This window comes from Hyla sarda, chromosome 5 (genome assembly GCF_029499605.1).
Source record: "Hyla sarda isolate aHylSar1 chromosome 5, aHylSar1.hap1, whole genome shotgun sequence".
NCBI lineage: Eukaryota > Metazoa > Chordata > Amphibia > Anura > Hylidae > Hyla > Hyla sarda.
The window spans coordinates 141,617,800-141,636,129 of NC_079193.1; the positions used below are offsets into that span (position 1 = coordinate 141,617,800).

Here is an 18,330-nt window from a genome sequence, read left to right on the forward strand (position 1 = left end):
TGGTGATCCTATTTGGCTCATCGTTGCTTTTTTGTATTTTTAATTGTACTTTTTGTCTGTTATGCATTTATGTTTAATTCATTCTTTTCAACTGATATAACCTTTATATTATATCTTTACAAAATCACAAACTCATTCAAATCCCCCAAGAAGACTGGTCGCCCTCGAAAGACAAATGCAAGAGAGGACATGGGTAATCGTTTCAACGCTGCAGCTGGAATTGCTGCCAGTTCAGCACTAAACAGGGTAAGGATCTGTCTCGTCATACAGTATCTGGACTAAAAGCCCACTCTGCAGTGACCAAACCTCTCATTAGCAGAAAAAATCAAAAGGCTAGACTCACCTTTGCGGAGGAGCATGTTGTATGTACAGAGAAGTGGTCCAGAGTTCATTTTAGTGATGAAAGCAAGTTTAATTTATTGGGTGTGATGGGAAACATCATGTTCATCAACAAACTGGGGAAAGACTGAACCCAAAGTGTGTGAAGAAGTCAGTGAAAGGTGGAGAAGGAAGTGTCGTGGTTTGGGGAATATTTTCTGCAGCAGTAGTTGGACCTCTCATATAGCTACATGGCAGAGTGAATGCAAGTGTGTATCAGAACCTTCTTCAACAACACATTCTCATAGAGTAAAGTTTTTGGACAACCAGTATATATTCCCTGATGACAAAAGGAAGAATGGAGAAAAACTGGGAGGAGTGTACCTCCAAACACGGGCAGTCAGGAAGTCAAAGGAAACCGATCAGAAAATGGGACTGTTAAATAAACCTCAGCAATACACCCTGTGGATTGAGGTGAAATTAACCAAAACAAAAATATCTTCCTCATATGATATTTCATAGAAAACAAAGAACAATATGCCCTGTGACATCTCTGGGAAACCAAGCCCAGGAATATCTAGCCTGGGAGAGGAATGAGGAAAAAGGCAGGACCCTGTTACATCCTATACTGAGTACTCTGGGCCTAGACGGCATAGATGCCCTAAAAAGGGTGGTACCGTAAAGCAGGAACCTCCTGTTATATACTGGGATATCTTACACTGAGAGTGAAGCTAGAAGGTAGCCAGCTTTGGCTCTCCCTAATTGCCTAATTACCACCTTTGGACAAGGTTCCCATGGTCAAATAAGGAGGCATATATAAGAAAAAGAACCTAAGGGATCAGACAAACTACACCGTCTATTAGTCTTTGCATTCATTGTAGCCTTGTCTACCTGCTATAGCCTATCTTTTCTCTGGCCTTAAACCAGTTTTAGAGTTACTGTCAGTCCATTGCACTCGCCACCTCAAGGGGTTAACTCACAAATCTTGCTGTAGCTCTCTCATTTGGTCCCGCCCCTAATCGTCATTGGAGGCTCTTAGCTGGTTTAAGACGCCGGCTCGCATACAGAGCATGTCCTCCCTTGATACCAGCCAGTTGCTCTACCAATGCTGGGCCTGTTAGCATGAACAATCAAATTGCCTTGCCTGTAAGTGCATTTTTGTCTTTAGGGGTAAGATGAGACTTGGTTGGGACATAGTGTCCATTGTCCTTACTTCTCATTGGTCTCATTTTGTTTTAGGCAGCACTTTATCTCCTTCCCCCTGAGTTATCTCCTAAGATCATTTTGACATTAACGCCTGGTGTGTCATTAGACACTTTCCTATTTTTTATAGGAGTTGCGCAGTTACAAATTGACAATCAATTTGACATGGAATCATAGATAAAAGTAATAGACACATACATATTTTTCTGTTTCACAACAAGCAATACAATTCACATTGTTGGTTTTTTAGTTAGTTTTCTCCTCAAAAAACACTGCCAAAAGATAAATGGACACTGTCAGATACAAAAACTTTTGATATTTTGTAAACCAATAGGTTTTGCAATTGCTTTCATTAGAAAATTTTCAGTATTTCATACTGGAAAAGCCAGTCAATCAACTGCCCCCAGCATGGACACATACTTGACCTGCTGTGTCCATGCGTCATCACCTATGTCATGGATACACTTCCTTGATTGACAGCTGTGAGCACAGGGCAGGAAAAAAATCCTCCCACTGTCAGCTTGTGTCCCGCTACTGCAAGTGAGGACAAACTGAGAGTTGTAGTTTTGCTAATGCTATGGGAGATGTGAGCAGACAGCATATTGAGGGAGGGGGCGGAGACCTGCACAGTGGGGCCATGCCCCCTCACTTTGAGATTAATTCAGACTAGTGAGCTAAATTAAAAATGTAATAAAAAATAAATAAAGGTGCTAAACACAGGTCAGGATTAGGTAATACTGAGTAATATAAAAAAAAAATTGTTGTATCTGACGAGTACGCTTTAACTATCAAATACATTGCAAAAAGTATTTTTTTGTTGTGGTGCTTTTCCTTATGCATTTTAATTTGTTCTTGCCAATTCTTCAAAACACTACACATACTACAGTACACATAGGATGACATTTTTCCAGGGATGTTTTTATTGAAAGATTTTCAATAGGGTACAGAAAGGAAAAATACATATTTGTAACAGGTGACTTTTTCTATGTAGTACGCTTGCATTATAATTAGATTAAGATAGAGATTGAGGCAGTGAGCCAGAATATGAGGGTCCTACTCAAGGGAGCAGTCAAGGGGACAGGAGAAAATAACCGTAACAACGAAGTGTCTCTCTCATGTTAATTCCCTCCACCTCTAAAGAGATCATCTGTCCTAGATGTCTATATTTCTCTCCAGCATCCGCCCCTCCACAGGCCTTATCAATGCCACATACAAGGCAGATAAACTTAGCCAGAATTCAGGAATGTCTCACACTAATGCATGTGTATGCTTTTTCCATAAGACACATTGTTAACTGTCATCTGGATGGTGATTACCGTAAGGTTACTGAGATCTGATATGGTTTTGGTACGTAAGTGCCACTGTGAGGAATAGGAGAAACATCAATGTCTTCAGGATCCTTGTCACATTTAAGGTTAAACTTCTGTAGAAGGTAGGTAAGGAACAAGAAAATTTCCATACGTGCAAGTCCCTCACCAAGACAAACACGTTTACCTAAAAAAAAAAGAAGTATATATACATATATATGTTTTTCATAAAGAATATACAATTTATGTAATCCCACTCCCCCAAAAAAAGACAGTTTACATGGCAGATTTTACAGTATGTGTTGGAATGCAGAAACTTGTCTATTTGTATAATGAGTTTGTGTTTAAAGGAGAACTCCAGAATATAAAAATTGTCCCCCATACTGCCGGCAGCAAAAAAATAAAGATGTACATACCTTCCTCTGCTCCCCCGGGGCCTCCGGTAACCGGCTCCGGTCTCCGCCGCGATCCTCTTCCTGGTTGCTGGTTGTTGATGAGTCATACTGCGCTCAGCCAATGACCGGCTGCAGTGAAGTCCTGACTCGGCCGGCGATAGGCTGAGGGGCAGTGTGAGAACGCTTCAGGACACAAAATTCTTCACTACACTGGCACCTGCTGCCGGGGCCGAAAACGTCACATTGCCGCTCAGCCTATCGACGGCCGAGCCGGGACTTCACTGCGGCCGGTGACTGACCACCGGCAACCAGGAAGAGGATCGCGCCGGAGACGGTTACCGGAGGCCTCTGGGGAGCGGAGGAAGGTATGTACATCTTTATCTTTTTATTGCCAGCAGTATGGGGGACAATTTTTATTTTCTGGAGTTCTCCTTTAAGCCTTGCTTCTTGGGTATAATTCCTCTTAATATGGCATCTGATGGAAAAAGCCTTGATTTTGTATGTTTCTATAAGTAGAGGCTCAAAGATTTTTTATAGAGTTCCATATAAATCATCAGTTGTTTGGAACCATATGATTTTGTGCATTATGTCTAAGAGATGCTACAATGATCATTACCTATTGAGAAAGGGATAAAAGCTTCAGTTTTCTTCAGTTTGCCTTGCTCATCTAAGAAATGTGTTGGATCAAATAACTTTGGATTCTTAAAAAATCTTGGATCCTTTAAAACAGAAGTTATCATGGGAAACACCGTCACGCCCTGTGGAACAAAAACATGCATTGTAGCAGAAATAAACAAGAACATTTCAACACCAAATATCCTGTTCTTCAAAAAGCATTGACAACTTTGCTAATTTAGTGCTTAGAGTGTTACGTAAGAAAATGCTTAAGGCTGGGTCCACACTACGTTTTGTCCCATACGGGAGCGCATACGGCAGGGGGGAGCTAAAAGCTCGCGCTCCCGTATGTTACCGTATGCGCTCCCGTATGTCATTCATTTCAATGAGCCGACCGGAGTAAAACGTTCGGTCCGGTCGGCTCATTTTTGCGCCGTATGCGCTTTTACAACCGGACCTAAAACTGTGGTCAACCACGGTTTTAGGTCCGGTTGTAAAAGCGCATACGGCGCAAAAATGAGCCGACCGGACCGAACGTTTCACTCCGGTCGGCTCATTGAAATGAATGACATACGGGAGCGCATACGGTAACATACGGGAGCGCGAGGTTTTAGCTCCCCCCTGCCGTATGCGCTCCCGTATGGGACAAAACGTAGTGTGGACCCAGCCTAAGTCAGTGTAGTAATGTGCCCTAATACGTTCTGATCTATGTATTACTTTGATGAGTCTTTTTGCATTCCTCTGGGAGGCTTGGGACTTTTCGCCTGGAGCACAATGAGCTCCTTCCCTCCCCTCTCTCTTGTCCCTTGCACAAACATTTTTACATGTGCAAAGCTTTCTACCTAAAATGCATGATCTATATTATTCTAATGCAGCCATGTGGAACCTTTATGGTGGAAGTACAGAAGAAAAACCTGTATTTTGTGCCAAACAATAAACATTCTTACATTTGCACAGCTTTGCAACCAAAGTGCATGCTTTTTATAACCCTAAAGCAGCCATTTGGAACCTATATGGTTAAAATACATCTTTGCAATCTTTAGATTTCCTTTCTTAGACAAAAGGCAAAAGTTTGATAAAAGCTAAACTTTATGAATTTTGAAACAAAGATTTATATTTGTTTATCAATTGAAAATTGTTAAAGGTATTATCTGAGTTATATAAAAAAAAAAAATTGGTTAGCGTTTAAGATTATGCTAATAGAAATAAAATAAAAAAATAGTAGGCTAACTCCTGCTGTTTGCCACTTTCAGCACCAGCACTGTGATCCTTTCCTACTGGCTTATTTTATATGGCTGTAGTGATGATGTGTCTGTATATCCACATCACTTTTAAAGCTAACCACTAGCATCAGTAGTCTTGTTCACTATACTGCTAAGGCCAGTTAAATGCATATCAAACATATTTTAGTGGCAGTGCCCATTTAAATGTATTGAATTCAAAACGTCATGTACTTACATAAGAATAAAGTAAATCATAGTGTGGCTATGTTTAATGAAAATATATTAATAGACCAGTTCTAAACACTGATTTTTTTTAGATAAAAGCCCAAATTTTTGTGGCATTCTGTGAGATGTAATATTTTAATCTATAGTGCAACAAGAAATGCTTTTATGCTTATCCCACAAATCTGTTTTTTTTCTCAATTTCATAATACATTATATTGTAAAATAAAGCGGTGACATTTAAAAATTACTACTTTTACTGCAAAATGTGACTAAGGCTTTGTAGAAAAAAAAAATTATAAAACAGCATTATGGATCTTAGAATGCAGGAGGAAAAAAGGGGAAAAACGAAATCCCTGTGACAGGAAATGGTTAAAGGAGTAGTCCAGTGGTGATTCAGTGGTGAGCAACTTATCCCCTATCCTAAGGATAGGGGATAAGTTGCAGATCGCGGGGGGTCCGACCGCTGGGGCCCCCCGCGATCTCCTGTACGGAGCCCCGACAGCCCGCTGGAAGGGGGCGTGTCAACCTCCGCACGAGGCGGCGGCCGACACGCCCCCTCAATACAACTCTATGGCAGAGCCGAAGCGCTGCCTTCGGCAATCTCCGGCTCTGCCATAGAGATGTATTGAGGGGGCGTGTCGGCCGCCGCCTCGTGCGGGGGTCGACACCCGCTATCTCGGCGGAGAGCCGGGGCCCCGTACAGAGAGATCGCAGGGGGCCCCAGCGGTCGGACCCCCCGCGATCTCAAACTTATCCCCTATCCTTAGGATAGGGGATAAGTTTTTCACCACTGGACTACCCCTTTAATTACAGATGCTTAAAAATACATACTCCATCTCCTTTACACTATATGCTGTGGTGGTGAAATGAGTGGTATAGGTAGTGGCTGATGTATTTAAAAGGGTGACAAAGTTTGGTTCTATGCATCCTCTGACCTTTGGTATATGGTACCCTCTGAGAACTGTGTCCTGGTTGGTGGCTCGTGGTACTCCTAATGGTGTAATATCTGTAAATCTCTGGATCTCATGAATCACTGCATCAGTATATGGCATTTTTATCCGATCCTCTATTGAAGGGCATCGTGAATTTCCAATGACCTGGTGAATCTCTTCTTGCATTTTTTCTGTGGAGTATTTAACAGCAAATTAATTTATACAAAGAAATTGTAATTCCCACTAGTAAATTCCAGATAAAAATGTCTCATAGAAAAAAAAGCAAAACCTGGGAACAATAATTACACACATCTGCTCTCTTAGTACTTTGCAGAATGTATGTCTTTTGTAAGTAAGTGTCACTTAGGAGCACCTTCTACAGAAGGGGAAGGGTGTTCCTCCTTCTTTGCGACTGTCACCGATTAGAATAGAGAGAAAAGGTACTGAGGAGGCAGTGTCTTCACACAGACCCATGCACCTCCTTGTGACACGCACCAATGAACTGCACTCTTGTAATCATGGCTCACTTATCAAGCTTCTAGAAAGAGAAAGAGGTCAGTGCAGAAGACTAGAGCATGGAGAGGACCCACAACCTGAATCATGTCCATCAGGAATGGCAAACACCTGCCACTGAATAAGCAGTTAATTGTAAGACTTTTTTTTTATTACATCAAAATAATGTTTTTTAAATTGTGGATTTAGTACTGTTGCAATACTGTGCAGAGGATTCAGTCTGTTTAGCTGTTTTTAGATCATGGTTTGTGTCTCTTCCTAGCAGACGCTTCAGTGCTGCAATCATACTTACTTTAATGTATTTCCTTGGTTAACTGTTCAGATGGAGGAAGAAGAGAAACAACATTTTCCATTAACAGCCACTGATGTGCACTCAACATTTCTAGCAGGTTGTGATCTGTTATGTATGCAGCTAAGACTTTCTTTTGTTCAATTAGACTTTGCATTATGTACTATTTGCTGTTCCAGCAAGTGGCTACATCTGGTTGCAATCATTTGGGTGACATTCCAAAGTTTTCACAGCCTGTAAGGGCATGTTCACACTGCTGTCGAGCTCTGTTAGGAGGTGCTCCATTGGAAGTTCAGTCAAGTTTAGCAGAGAAAAAAAATGCTTCTGTAAAATTCCTGTAAAATTACCGGGTCACCAACAGACCCCATGCAAGTGAATGGGGTCTGTCTGGACCCAGCACTAGCAGTTTGCATCCGACTTGTTTAAGGGTCCATTTGGCTCAAGGAAAAAAAAAAAGCCGTTTGGGAATTGGCAAGCGAAGAATACATGAAGTGACCCACTATTTCTCTCCCTGTTGCTGTTATTTCTGAAATGCTATGATTCAAAAGAATCCCATGCATGTGTGCCATGCATGGGATTCTTTTGAGTCTACTATTTACCAAAGCCTTTGCCATGATCAGTGCATTATCTTGGAAAATCAATTACATTTTTGCATTTTAGAAGTTTCTCTGCACTGTAAAACAAAGCATACTTGTTGGAGTGATGTCTGAGCTCCAAATGTCTGTGGTGAAACTTAACAATGCAAGAAGAAATGGTCCTGCACATCTGCCTATAAAAGAAAGGTGTCTGTGGAAACTCAACGAGAATAATCCATGGCACTCCAGGTTACAAAATTGCAAGAATTTTATTTACACAACATCAAAACATGTAGAATCAGAAACAGATAATAGTCCATATTGAGGACAAACTTCTGATTTGCTCTATAGCAAACTTCATAGACGTAGCTGGCGTACACAGAAAAAATGATGTATAATAATGTTTTGAAATGCTCTGGATCTTTTTCAAACCCATATGTGTATGCCTATGCGTGGTGTGAAGGAAAAGTCAGCAGGAGTTCAGAAAACTCCTAGATTCATGACTATTTGGGATTAGGGAACAGATGTGAAACGTGTCAGAGATGCTTTCCCTGATCCAAATAAGGAATAATTGGTTTACAAATCCTGTAATGACCAAGCTGCTGAATTCATACAGTAGCTTTTGAATGATTTGTTTATTCTTATTATGTCAAGAGCTGTAGACCCCCAAATATAGAATATTAATAAATGTCTATAATATTTTAGAACACGTGGTTGAAAAATAACTAATTTGTTCAAATATACATTTTCCAGTTTGATATGAAAGGATTTATATGTTCATTGCTATTATTTCTAAGGCTATGTTCTCATCAGCATTAGGAACTCCGTTTGAGAGCTCTGTTTGCTGATTCCACTAAAATGACAGGGTAAAAAATCCTGCATGTCAGGTTGATTGTCCACTAAAATCATGCATAATAACAGACATCTAACCAAACCCCAACAAATCCCATTTATTTTTAGTTCATGAATCTTGCCTGTTTTTAATCTTGTTCAAGAACTTGATGATTTAAGTGAGAAGATACTCTAGTCTTATTTTCAAAAATCTTTTCCCACTGCAGCTCACTGATTGGGTCTAACTTCTCCCATTTTTTACTTTGTTTTATTTCAGATCCTCCCTGGGTCAATGTTAAGATTCTTATAAATTAATCTAAATAAATTCTTAGGTCTTATATCATAGGCTCTCCACAACACCTAGGGCCAAGTAGGTATACACAATAACCGCCTGGTTCCTCTTTATCAAGATTCCTAATGATAGGGAGGGCGCAGCTCCAAATCCCCGGAAGGTAGTATCCACCCAGGCTCACGGAACAAAACAAAGAAAAAGGGGTGCTTGCGCGCAGGAACCAAGAATCGGTAAAAAGTAGGGTAGTAAATAAAACTGAATCAACTCACTCCTCCTTGGGGGGACCAAAGGATGGTATAATGGTGCCCCCCTCCGCATCCGCTTTGTGCAGGCTCCCAAATAGCATTCACAAAATTCAGGTGATGGTAAAACTTCATAGGAGACCACTGGAGGCGTGCGTAGCAGATAATGATTTATTCTAATAAAGTGCTAAAATATATTATAAAACTATGGCAACGCGTTTCTGGGAGATGTAGTTATTAAAACTCCCCTTCATCAGGCCGTACAATAGGAAAGGTACATCACAAGTTTATATACAAAATAACAATACTCACGTGGTCTTCAGTGGGCGCTGCCGGCGTGTTTGGGTGAGCTTCCGGTTTTTCAGCGGTCTCTCATGACGCCGGCGGCGTCACAGGAAGTGCGTCACCATCAGACCGGAAGCCACTCCCCCCACGGCACCGCGACACGCAGTGTGCGGTCCATGGGCCGGATGCGCAGGACGCTCCATAGCTTCCGAACTTCCTGTGCCGCTGGAACGCAACATGCGCTCCATTGGGCTGATACGGACATCCGGCCGACGGAACGCACAGCTCCACACCTACAAGGGCAAGCAACATCCGGCTTTTGGTACGCACTATACTATTCAATTAAATATATTTAGCCTCATCCAAACAGCCGACAGCCTCCCTAAAGGCCCATATGCAATTCACCAATTCATACAATACCCATTAAAATATATATATATATATATATATATATATATATATAATAAATACATAGCACACAGTGCAAATATATATATATATATATATATATATATTTATATATATATATATATATATATATATGCATACATATATATATAGATACAACTACCTAAATACTAGATGGAGAAATACTAATATATAAATAGATAAAAACTATATTTTATAAATAAATAGGCATCTGTGTCAGAGGGAGATGCACAAGGACACTCAATATACTGTCTCCAAATCCAGCACATCTCCCTATGGCACAGATACCTACCGTATATACTCGAGTATAAGCCGAGTTTTTCAGCACGATTTTTCGTGCTGAAAACACCCCCCTCGGCTTATACTCGAGTGAACTCCCCCACCCGCAGTGGTCTTCAACCTGCGGACCTCCAGAGGTTTCAAAACTACAACTCCCAGCAAGCCCGGCCAGCCATCGGCTGTCCGGGCTTGCTGGGAGTTGTAGTTTTGAAACCTCCGGAGGTCCGCAGGTTGAAGACCACTGCGGCCTTCGACATCATCCAGCCCCCTCTCACCCCCCTTTAGTTCTGAGTACTCACCTCCGCTCGGCGCTGGTCCGGTGCAGCAGAGCTGTCCGGTGAGGAGGTGGTCCGGTGGGATAGTGGTTCCGGGCTGCTATCTTCACCGGGGAGGCCTCTTCTAAGCGCTTCGGGCCCGGCCTCAGAATAGTCACGTTGCCTTGACAACGACGCAGAGGTGCGTTCATTGCCAACGTACTTCTGCGTCGTTGTCAAGGCAACGCCTCTATTCCGGGCCGGAAGCGCGGAGAAGAGGCGCCCCCGGTGAAGATAGCAGCCCGGACCACCTCCTCTCCGGACAGCCCTGCAGGACCGGACCAGCGCCGAGCGGAGGTGAGTACTCAGAACTAAAGGGGGGTGAGAGGGGGCTGGATGATGTCGAAGGCCGCAGTGGTCTTCAACCTGCGGACCTCCGGAGGTTTCAAAACTACAACTCCCAGCAAGCCCGGACAGCCGATGGCTGCCCGGGCTTGCTGGGAGTTGTAGTTTTGAAACCTCTGGAGGTCCGCAGGTTGAAGACCACTGACGGCGAATGATGACAAGGGGATGATGAAGGGGGGATGTGTGGGATGATAAGGGGATGATGAAGGGGGGATGTGTGGGATGATAAGGGGATGATGAAGGGGGGATGTGTGGGATGATAAGGGGATGATGAAGGGGGGATGTGTGGGATGATAAGGGGATGATGAAGGGGGGATGTGTGGGATGATAAGGGGATGATGAAGGGGGGATGTGTGGGATGATAAGGGGATGATGAAGGGGGGATGTGTGGGATGATAAGGGGATGATGAAGGGGGGATGTGTGGGATGATGACAAGGGGATGATGATGAGGATGTTAATGACGGGTCTGGATGATGACAGGGGGGGGGGGGATGATGTATTTCCCACCCTAGGCTTATACTCGAGTCAATAACTTTTCCTGGGATTTTGGGTTGAAATTAGGGGTCTCGGCTTATACTCGGGTCGGCTTATACCCGAGTATATACGGTATATTCCCCCCTTTTGATCTGATCAATGGGGGTAATTTTCAACCCTGAGGGGTTGCCTCCATGAATTTTAGCAAAATGACATGACACACTTTGGAGCTCATATTTAAGATTAATATTGAACCTGTGGTGGTTTAAACGTTGTCTTAAAGTGTTGGTGGTCCGCCCTATGTATTTTATCTGCTACGCACGCCTCCAGTGGTCTCCTATGAAGTTTTACCATCACCTGAATTTTGTGAATGCTATTTGGGAGCCTGCACAAAGCGGACGCGGAGGGGGGCACCATTAGACCATCCTTTGGTCCCCCCACAGAGGTTTCTTCTTTATTAACTTTTTAACATTCATATAAAAAATTGAAACAACCACCCTAATAGCCTTAATTTTATTGTAAATAGTTTTTTATTTAAAAAAAACTATGTATATGAATAACATTTTGTATCACATCTAAGTATTAATGAATACTGATATGAGCAAGTCTCTTGCAGTGTCTCTGGGCTCGTGCTCCCTGTTAGGCTGGGTTCACACTACGTTTTTGCCATACTGTTTTCAATCTGTTTTTCTAAAGAAAACCGTATGGCAAAAAAACGGATGGAACAGTATGGAAAAGGTAAACCGTATGCGTTTTTAAACAGTATACTGTTTTTAAAAGTGCATACAGTTCCGTCAGTTTTTATAAAAAAAAAATGCGCATGTGCAAAGTAAAAACTTATACGTTTTTCCCGTATGGAACCGTATACATGTGCGTTTCCAATTGACGTCCATGTTAAAAAAAACGTATGCGGTTGCAGTACGGTTTTTAAACCGGAGACAAAATTGTGGTCAACCACGGTTTTGACTCCGGTTTAAAAACCGTACTGCAACCGCATACGTTTTTTTTTAACATGGACGTCAATGGGAAACGCACATGTATACGGTTCCATACGGGAAAAACGTATACGTTTTTACTTTGCACATGCGCATTTGAATCCTAAAGTCCCCACCCAAGACCCCTCCCATTAAAAATGGACAAAATTTTCAAAAACGTATGTTTTTTTTTTTAAATAAAAACTGACGGAACTGTATGCACTTTTAAAAACAGTATACTGTTTAAAAACGCATACGGTTTCCTTTTTTCCATACTGTTCCATCCGTTTTTTGCCATACGGTTTTCTTTAGAAAAACGGATTGAAAACAGTATGGCAAAAACGTAGTGTGAACCCAGCCTTACACGGTGCCTGTGCCTCCCTTCCCCTTTTTCTTTATCTAATACAACATATTCCATTTAGATAAAGAGAAGAAAAGTAAACTATAACATGTATGGGGGGAGGGAGTGAGAGGGGTTGTGAAAGAGGATAATAATGGAGTGCAATTACTCTCATTGCATCCATCAATGTTTTCCATTGGTCAAATAAAATAACCAAGATAACTGTGATAACAGAAAATAACTGCAGAACAATCAGAAAAATATCAAGGGACCTTCTGAACAACCAAGCCACCTGGTAACATGTAGAATTTGACAAGTAATATCTAAGATTACCTGGTTTAGAGTCAGGATTAATGTGGTGACTTTTAAATTTCATTCTTCTACGCCTACTCCTCCGCTCCAATCCATATAGGCTTAAAATGAGTCATGTATACAACAGTACCACATTATTAAGCAGATAATTAGGTATAGACATTGAGTGATACAAAAGGAAGAAACAATATCATATTCATATTTTATTTAACAAGCAGTAGCTTGCATGAAGGAATTTTACAGCGAGGTGTCCGGGTTTTGGTAATCATCTTCGTCTTCTTCCTCATTCGTGTTAGGTAGGACAGATATGGAGTGTGAGTGTTGTCTTGGAAAATGTACCAACCATGAGTTCCATAATTTAATAATTTTGTTCCCTCTACCCATTTTCCAAGCAATTCTTGTTTGTATTCTTAGTGGATTGAGACTAAATAAATAATTTCTTCAATGCTTGGAGTTGTCACACACTTCCAATTTATTGCTATCATGGTTCTATTAGCAATGAATATGTGTTACTGGGATTTTAAAAGCTTGATTTATGTTCAGTAAGAGGAGTGCTGGAGTAAGAATGTCTGATTTGTTTGTGATAGTTTGCAATAAAACCTTAAGGTCTGATTGTAGATTGTGTAGCTTTGGGCATTGCCAAAAAATATGTACCTCTATTTCCGCATCCCTGCCAGCATCTGTCTGAACAATCCGGGTAGAATTTATGTAATCCAACCAGTAAAGTACCATTGTACCATCGTGACAGTTTTAAAATATTGTTCTCTATGGTTTGAACATACAGTGGAAATTTTAATAGGTTCATATGCTTTAGACCACTCATTCATAGTAAACATATTGGGGTTAATTTATTAACGTGATCCCAACTCTTTTTTCTCGGGTTTTGTGCCCAAATTGTGTCGCATGTTCCATGCCTCATTAGCCCGCGAAAACACATGTGTGTGTTACATAACATGAAAATATGGAGTCATACATATGGAGTCATGCTGATATGGAGTCATACATATATTTTTATCAAAATACTCCAAAATAGCATCTCTTAGAAAACCCTCAAACAATTTACATACAACGGAGGTTAAATTAACAGGTCTATAATTCCCGGGGTCACTTTTTTTTTTTTTTTTTTTTTTTTACCCCTTTTTAAATATTGGCAAAACATTTGCTATACACCAGTCCTGGGGAACTGTCCCTGTCACTATAGAGTCCTTGTGTTGTGTTATGGTGGTATCAGATTTTAAGTTACAGAGTTGCTCATAGTAGGATACAATATGGTTAGCTATTTCTTGGGGATTTATAATTTTTTCCCTATTGGAATAATTTATTAGGTGATGTATTCTATGTTTGATAATTGGGCCTTTAGCTCTCAGGGCTGTCAGTTTGGAAGATCTATTAAGGAGGCTGTAGTTGTTGGAATTAGTTTTTTACTAGCTTTTTTCCAAAGTCCTTAACTAAAATGTTATATAGATTTAATCTGGCCTCTCTCACCTGCATATATGCCAGGATGGAGCTGTTTGTTTTATGCTTGGATCGGGATAGTTTTAATTTTTAAGGGCCTCCTGTAGTTGGTGTTTGCACTCTATGTTGTGTTTGGCTGTATTGCTGCATGATGATGACCCTTATAAATGCTTTGTGAGTTTTTCAGATGAGCATAGGGTCTTCCATAATGTTATGTTAGGTGAGGTTAATTATGAATTAATTGAGCCTCCAGGTGGGTGGGCTTGTAAGGAATCTGGAGTTATGAATTTGTAGAGTAATGGGTGCATGGTCGGACCAGGAAGTTTCTTTTATATCCGATGTTATGTTAAGACGTATAGGCATTGGAGAAGCCGTCCAATTTAAAGCACAACTGTCACAAATTTGTACCCCCATAAACTAATCAGGGGTCACAAAGTTCTTTAGAATTACTCTCCAGGTATACGTCTTACTGCTTTCTAGCAGCTTATATCAGGCTAAAAAATGCTTTATAAGACAGCCAGCAACAGTCAGATAGGCGTGGCTATGGCCCACTGCCGCCATGCCTATCTCCTGTATGTCATCGCTAGGACCGCTGGGTGATTGGTCCCAGCACATAGGCCCCTTTATTTTCCTTATCTGTGGCGGCGAACATACAAATGTATAAGTAAAACAAGTGCCCGTTCTCCTATTCTCCTATCAGGTTACAGTGCCGTCAAAGGTTAGTTTGCATAGCAAGCTGAACATGACGCTGTGCACTGGGGCCTGGAGCGAGCACTTTCTATAAAAACTAGCTGCCTGTGCTAGTGCCAGTGATGTGTAGAAAACTGTCTCCTGGTGCTGCAGGTCGCAAGTACTCTCTCCTGATGGCCCCAGTATGTTGTGATTACATCACCGGCACTGCAGGCGGCTAGTTTTCATAGCAAGCGCTCCCTCCCAGCCCCAGTGCACAGCGTAATGCTCTGCCACTTGCCATGCAAACTGATCCCCTGTGACGGCACTGTAACCTAATAGGGGAATAGGAGGACGGGCACTTGTTTTACTTATACATTTGTATGTTCGCCACCACAGATAAGGATAATAAAGGGGCCAATGTGTTGGGAGCAATCACACAGCGGTCCTAGCGATACAGATACATACAGAAGATATCCGACTGTTGCTGGCTGTCTTATAAAGCCTGAAAATAGCTGCTAGAAAGCAGTAAAAGGTATACCTGGAGAGTAATTCAAAAGAACTTTGTTACCCTGTGATTAGTTTATGGGGGTACAAATTCATGATAGTTGCGCTTTAAGGATAGGATTATTGCTTTTGGCAAAATTACTTTCTAGTAGGAATAAAACATCAGGTTTGTGTTTGTTTACCTCGTTTCTCAAGAAAACTCCTTTTTTGAGGGCTGTTTAAACCCCTAACGTTGAAACTTAACAGTGATAGGGTAATTTCTCGGTCGCGCTCAGCGAGAAATGTGTTGTGTGTAGAAAACTTAAACGGATTTACCTTAATTAAGTGGATGGAAGAGGAGCAGGCGGGGAAACGTTACTTTCAGTTAAATCGGATCTGCTTAAATATAAAAGAAGATGGGAAAACAAAATAAAAGGGAATGACAGGTTATGCATATTAAAAGAAATCAGACAGTAGGTGGTGGAGGTTGTTCAGGAGCACAAAATGTAGGTTCAGATGGAGGAACAATAATCTAAGTCAAGTTACAGTTTGAGACATAAAGGTAATAAGTGTAGAATGTAGCAGGTAGCCACATGCAATTTGGGGCAAATTGCAAAGGAAGAAAGAAAATAGAAGTGTACGAAGATACCTGGAGAGACGCAATGATTGTCACCATAAGTAAGGAAAGGTAGTCCCTGCATGGCCACGCCCCACTCAATGCAAGTCTATGGGAGGGGGCGTGATGGCCCCCTCCCATAGACTTGCATTGAGGGGGTGTGGTCGTGATGTAATGAGTGGGGCATGACCGTGACGTCCCGAGCCTTCGGCGCTGCACCCGACACTCTAAACGAACACCAGGTGCAGCAGGGAGATTGCAGGTGTCCCTAGAGGCAGGACCCCCTTGATCATATATCTTATCCCCTATCCTTTGGATAGGGGATAAGATGTCAAGGTACGGAGTACCCCTTTAACTATTTTAGAGCACAAAAGTTGCTGTAATAGTTGCAGACTTGCCAAATTTATCAAACGGCACATGGATTTTGATACATTTCGCTGATGCAACTCCTCAAAAAGTCGCAGTTTTTGTGCGGACATGCGACTTTTGTGTGAAAAGTCACATACACCCTGACTCGCACAAGAAACGTCGCACAAAAAATGTAGGGCAGGGGTGAATTGACTTGAGAAGCCATCTATTTCTGGGACCTTTTTACAGTTTTGAGACATTCACACTTAGTAAATCAGTGACCACTGCACAAAGTGCTCTAAATGGGTAAAAATCACGGAAATGTTTCTAAAGCAATTGTCGCACAAGAAGTAGCATGGACCCATTGTGTGACATTTTGTGCAGTCAACAGATAAAAAAGCCATTTAAAAAGCTTTCTAAATGTCTTGATAAATCCCACCCAAAGTCTTGAATGTATTTGGTTAGGTCCTGTGTAGGCACACTTTCAGGTATGCCACGAAATTTTAAAGGGGTTATCCACCATAAGGTGATTTTCGTACGTATTTGGCAGACAGTAATGGACATACTTAGGAAGGATCTGTGCTTGTCTTGGGGCTAAATGGCTATGTTGTGTGATTACCATAACACTGTGGCTAGCTTTTTGTGAACTGGTATTTCCTGTGTGAGTTTTCTTTTTTTGACTACAAATCCCATAATTCCATTTTCCTCCCTCCCACACATCAGCCACCCCACCCATTGAAACATAAATGAGCTGCATCCATTTAAAAGACCTGTGGTTTTCAATCAGGATGCCTACAGCTGTTGCATTAGTTGCAGATTGATCTCTCTCCCACCAAGCGATCACTCCACCCATTGAAGCAGACAGGCTCCCTGTCATCAGCTGACTAGTGAGTCAGGTCTCGGCCGCATTACAACCTGGGAGAAATCTGAGACAGCAATCATTTTGAATGCTGTTAAAAATAAATATTGGGGTAAAAATCAAGAATTGTGAGAAAACCATCACACACAGGTACAGAAACTATTATGAACTAACCAAACTTTACAGCACGTAGCATAGTCAAATAAAAAAAAAAAAACCTGGAATACCCCTTTACGTTGTTCCTTTGACTGCAATCTTAAAGGTTAGCCATTTTTTGTTCCATCCTGTGGATATGTGAAGTATTATCATTTAACTGGTCTTTTACATAATTTTTAGTTTTGGTTATGATGCCCATTTTGTTTTCAATATTTGCCACCCTTGCTTCAAGTCTACAAATATTTTCACTATTCTGCGCAGTGGCTTTATGAAGCTCTGTGGAAAAGTTTTTTGTAGTAGAGACTCTTTTATGTACCGTAATTGTCAGTAGCATGCGTACCTGAGCACGGGATCATGTTGAGTTCTTCCTTAAATGTGGATGATTCTTCTGTGTCTGCTGGTACCTCTGCAGGTGATTGAGCATCAGGTTTTTGAAATATAGCCTGATCAAATTTTGGCTTTTTTATTTGGCCAACTGGAACATTTTGGCTTTATGTTTTGTTTTTGTTAGAGAAAGAAGAATCAGAAATGTCAATCAGTTTTCAAGCTTATTGTCTTGTTTGTCCAAGTTAAGCAGAGGGAGAAATCTGTTTTCCGGAAATTTTAGGCCTAAGAGTATCGCCAGTGGCGTTTTGGCTTTCTGTGAGCTAAAGGGTGTTGCCACTGGATGATTCTGGTTGGAGGTGGGGATAGGTTACAGAGATTGTCCTAGTCTTGTATGAAAAAAGTGGATTTGCATTGTGATTTGTCTTGTAGTGAGAGTTGCTCCCCCTTCACCATTGCATGGTAAGGGATACTGGAGTTAGTAGAATTGCAGCATAGGGACAGTGGAAAGATATTCCGATGAGTAGTTAAATAATGCAAGGATATAGGGGGAGATTTATCAAAACCTGTGCAGAGGAAAAGTTGCCCATAGTAACCAAACTGCTTGCTTCTTTCATTTTTAACAAGGCCTCTGCAAAAAGAAAGAAGCAATCTGATGGGTTGCTATGGGCATCTGTGCATTTTTTCCTCCGAACAGGTTTTGA

General features: G+C 41.4%; 1 protein-coding gene across 1 annotated transcript in view; it reads right to left on the reverse strand.

The window, feature by feature from the left end:
* Positions 1-2,419: 2,419 nt before the first annotated feature.
* The window catches only part of LOC130273485 (cytochrome P450 2C23-like), a 71,847-nt gene continuing 55,936 nt past the window's right edge, over positions 2,420-18,330 (reverse strand). The window contains exons 7-9 of the mRNA XM_056520406.1: positions 6,222-6,409; positions 3,840-3,981; positions 2,420-3,015 (exon numbers count right to left, since the gene is read on the reverse strand). Coding sequence (XP_056376381.1) covers positions 2,834-3,015; positions 3,840-3,981; positions 6,222-6,409 — 512 coding nt within the window. The 3' untranslated portion in view covers positions 2,420-2,833. The remainder of the gene's footprint in view (positions 3,016-3,839; positions 3,982-6,221; positions 6,410-18,330) is intronic.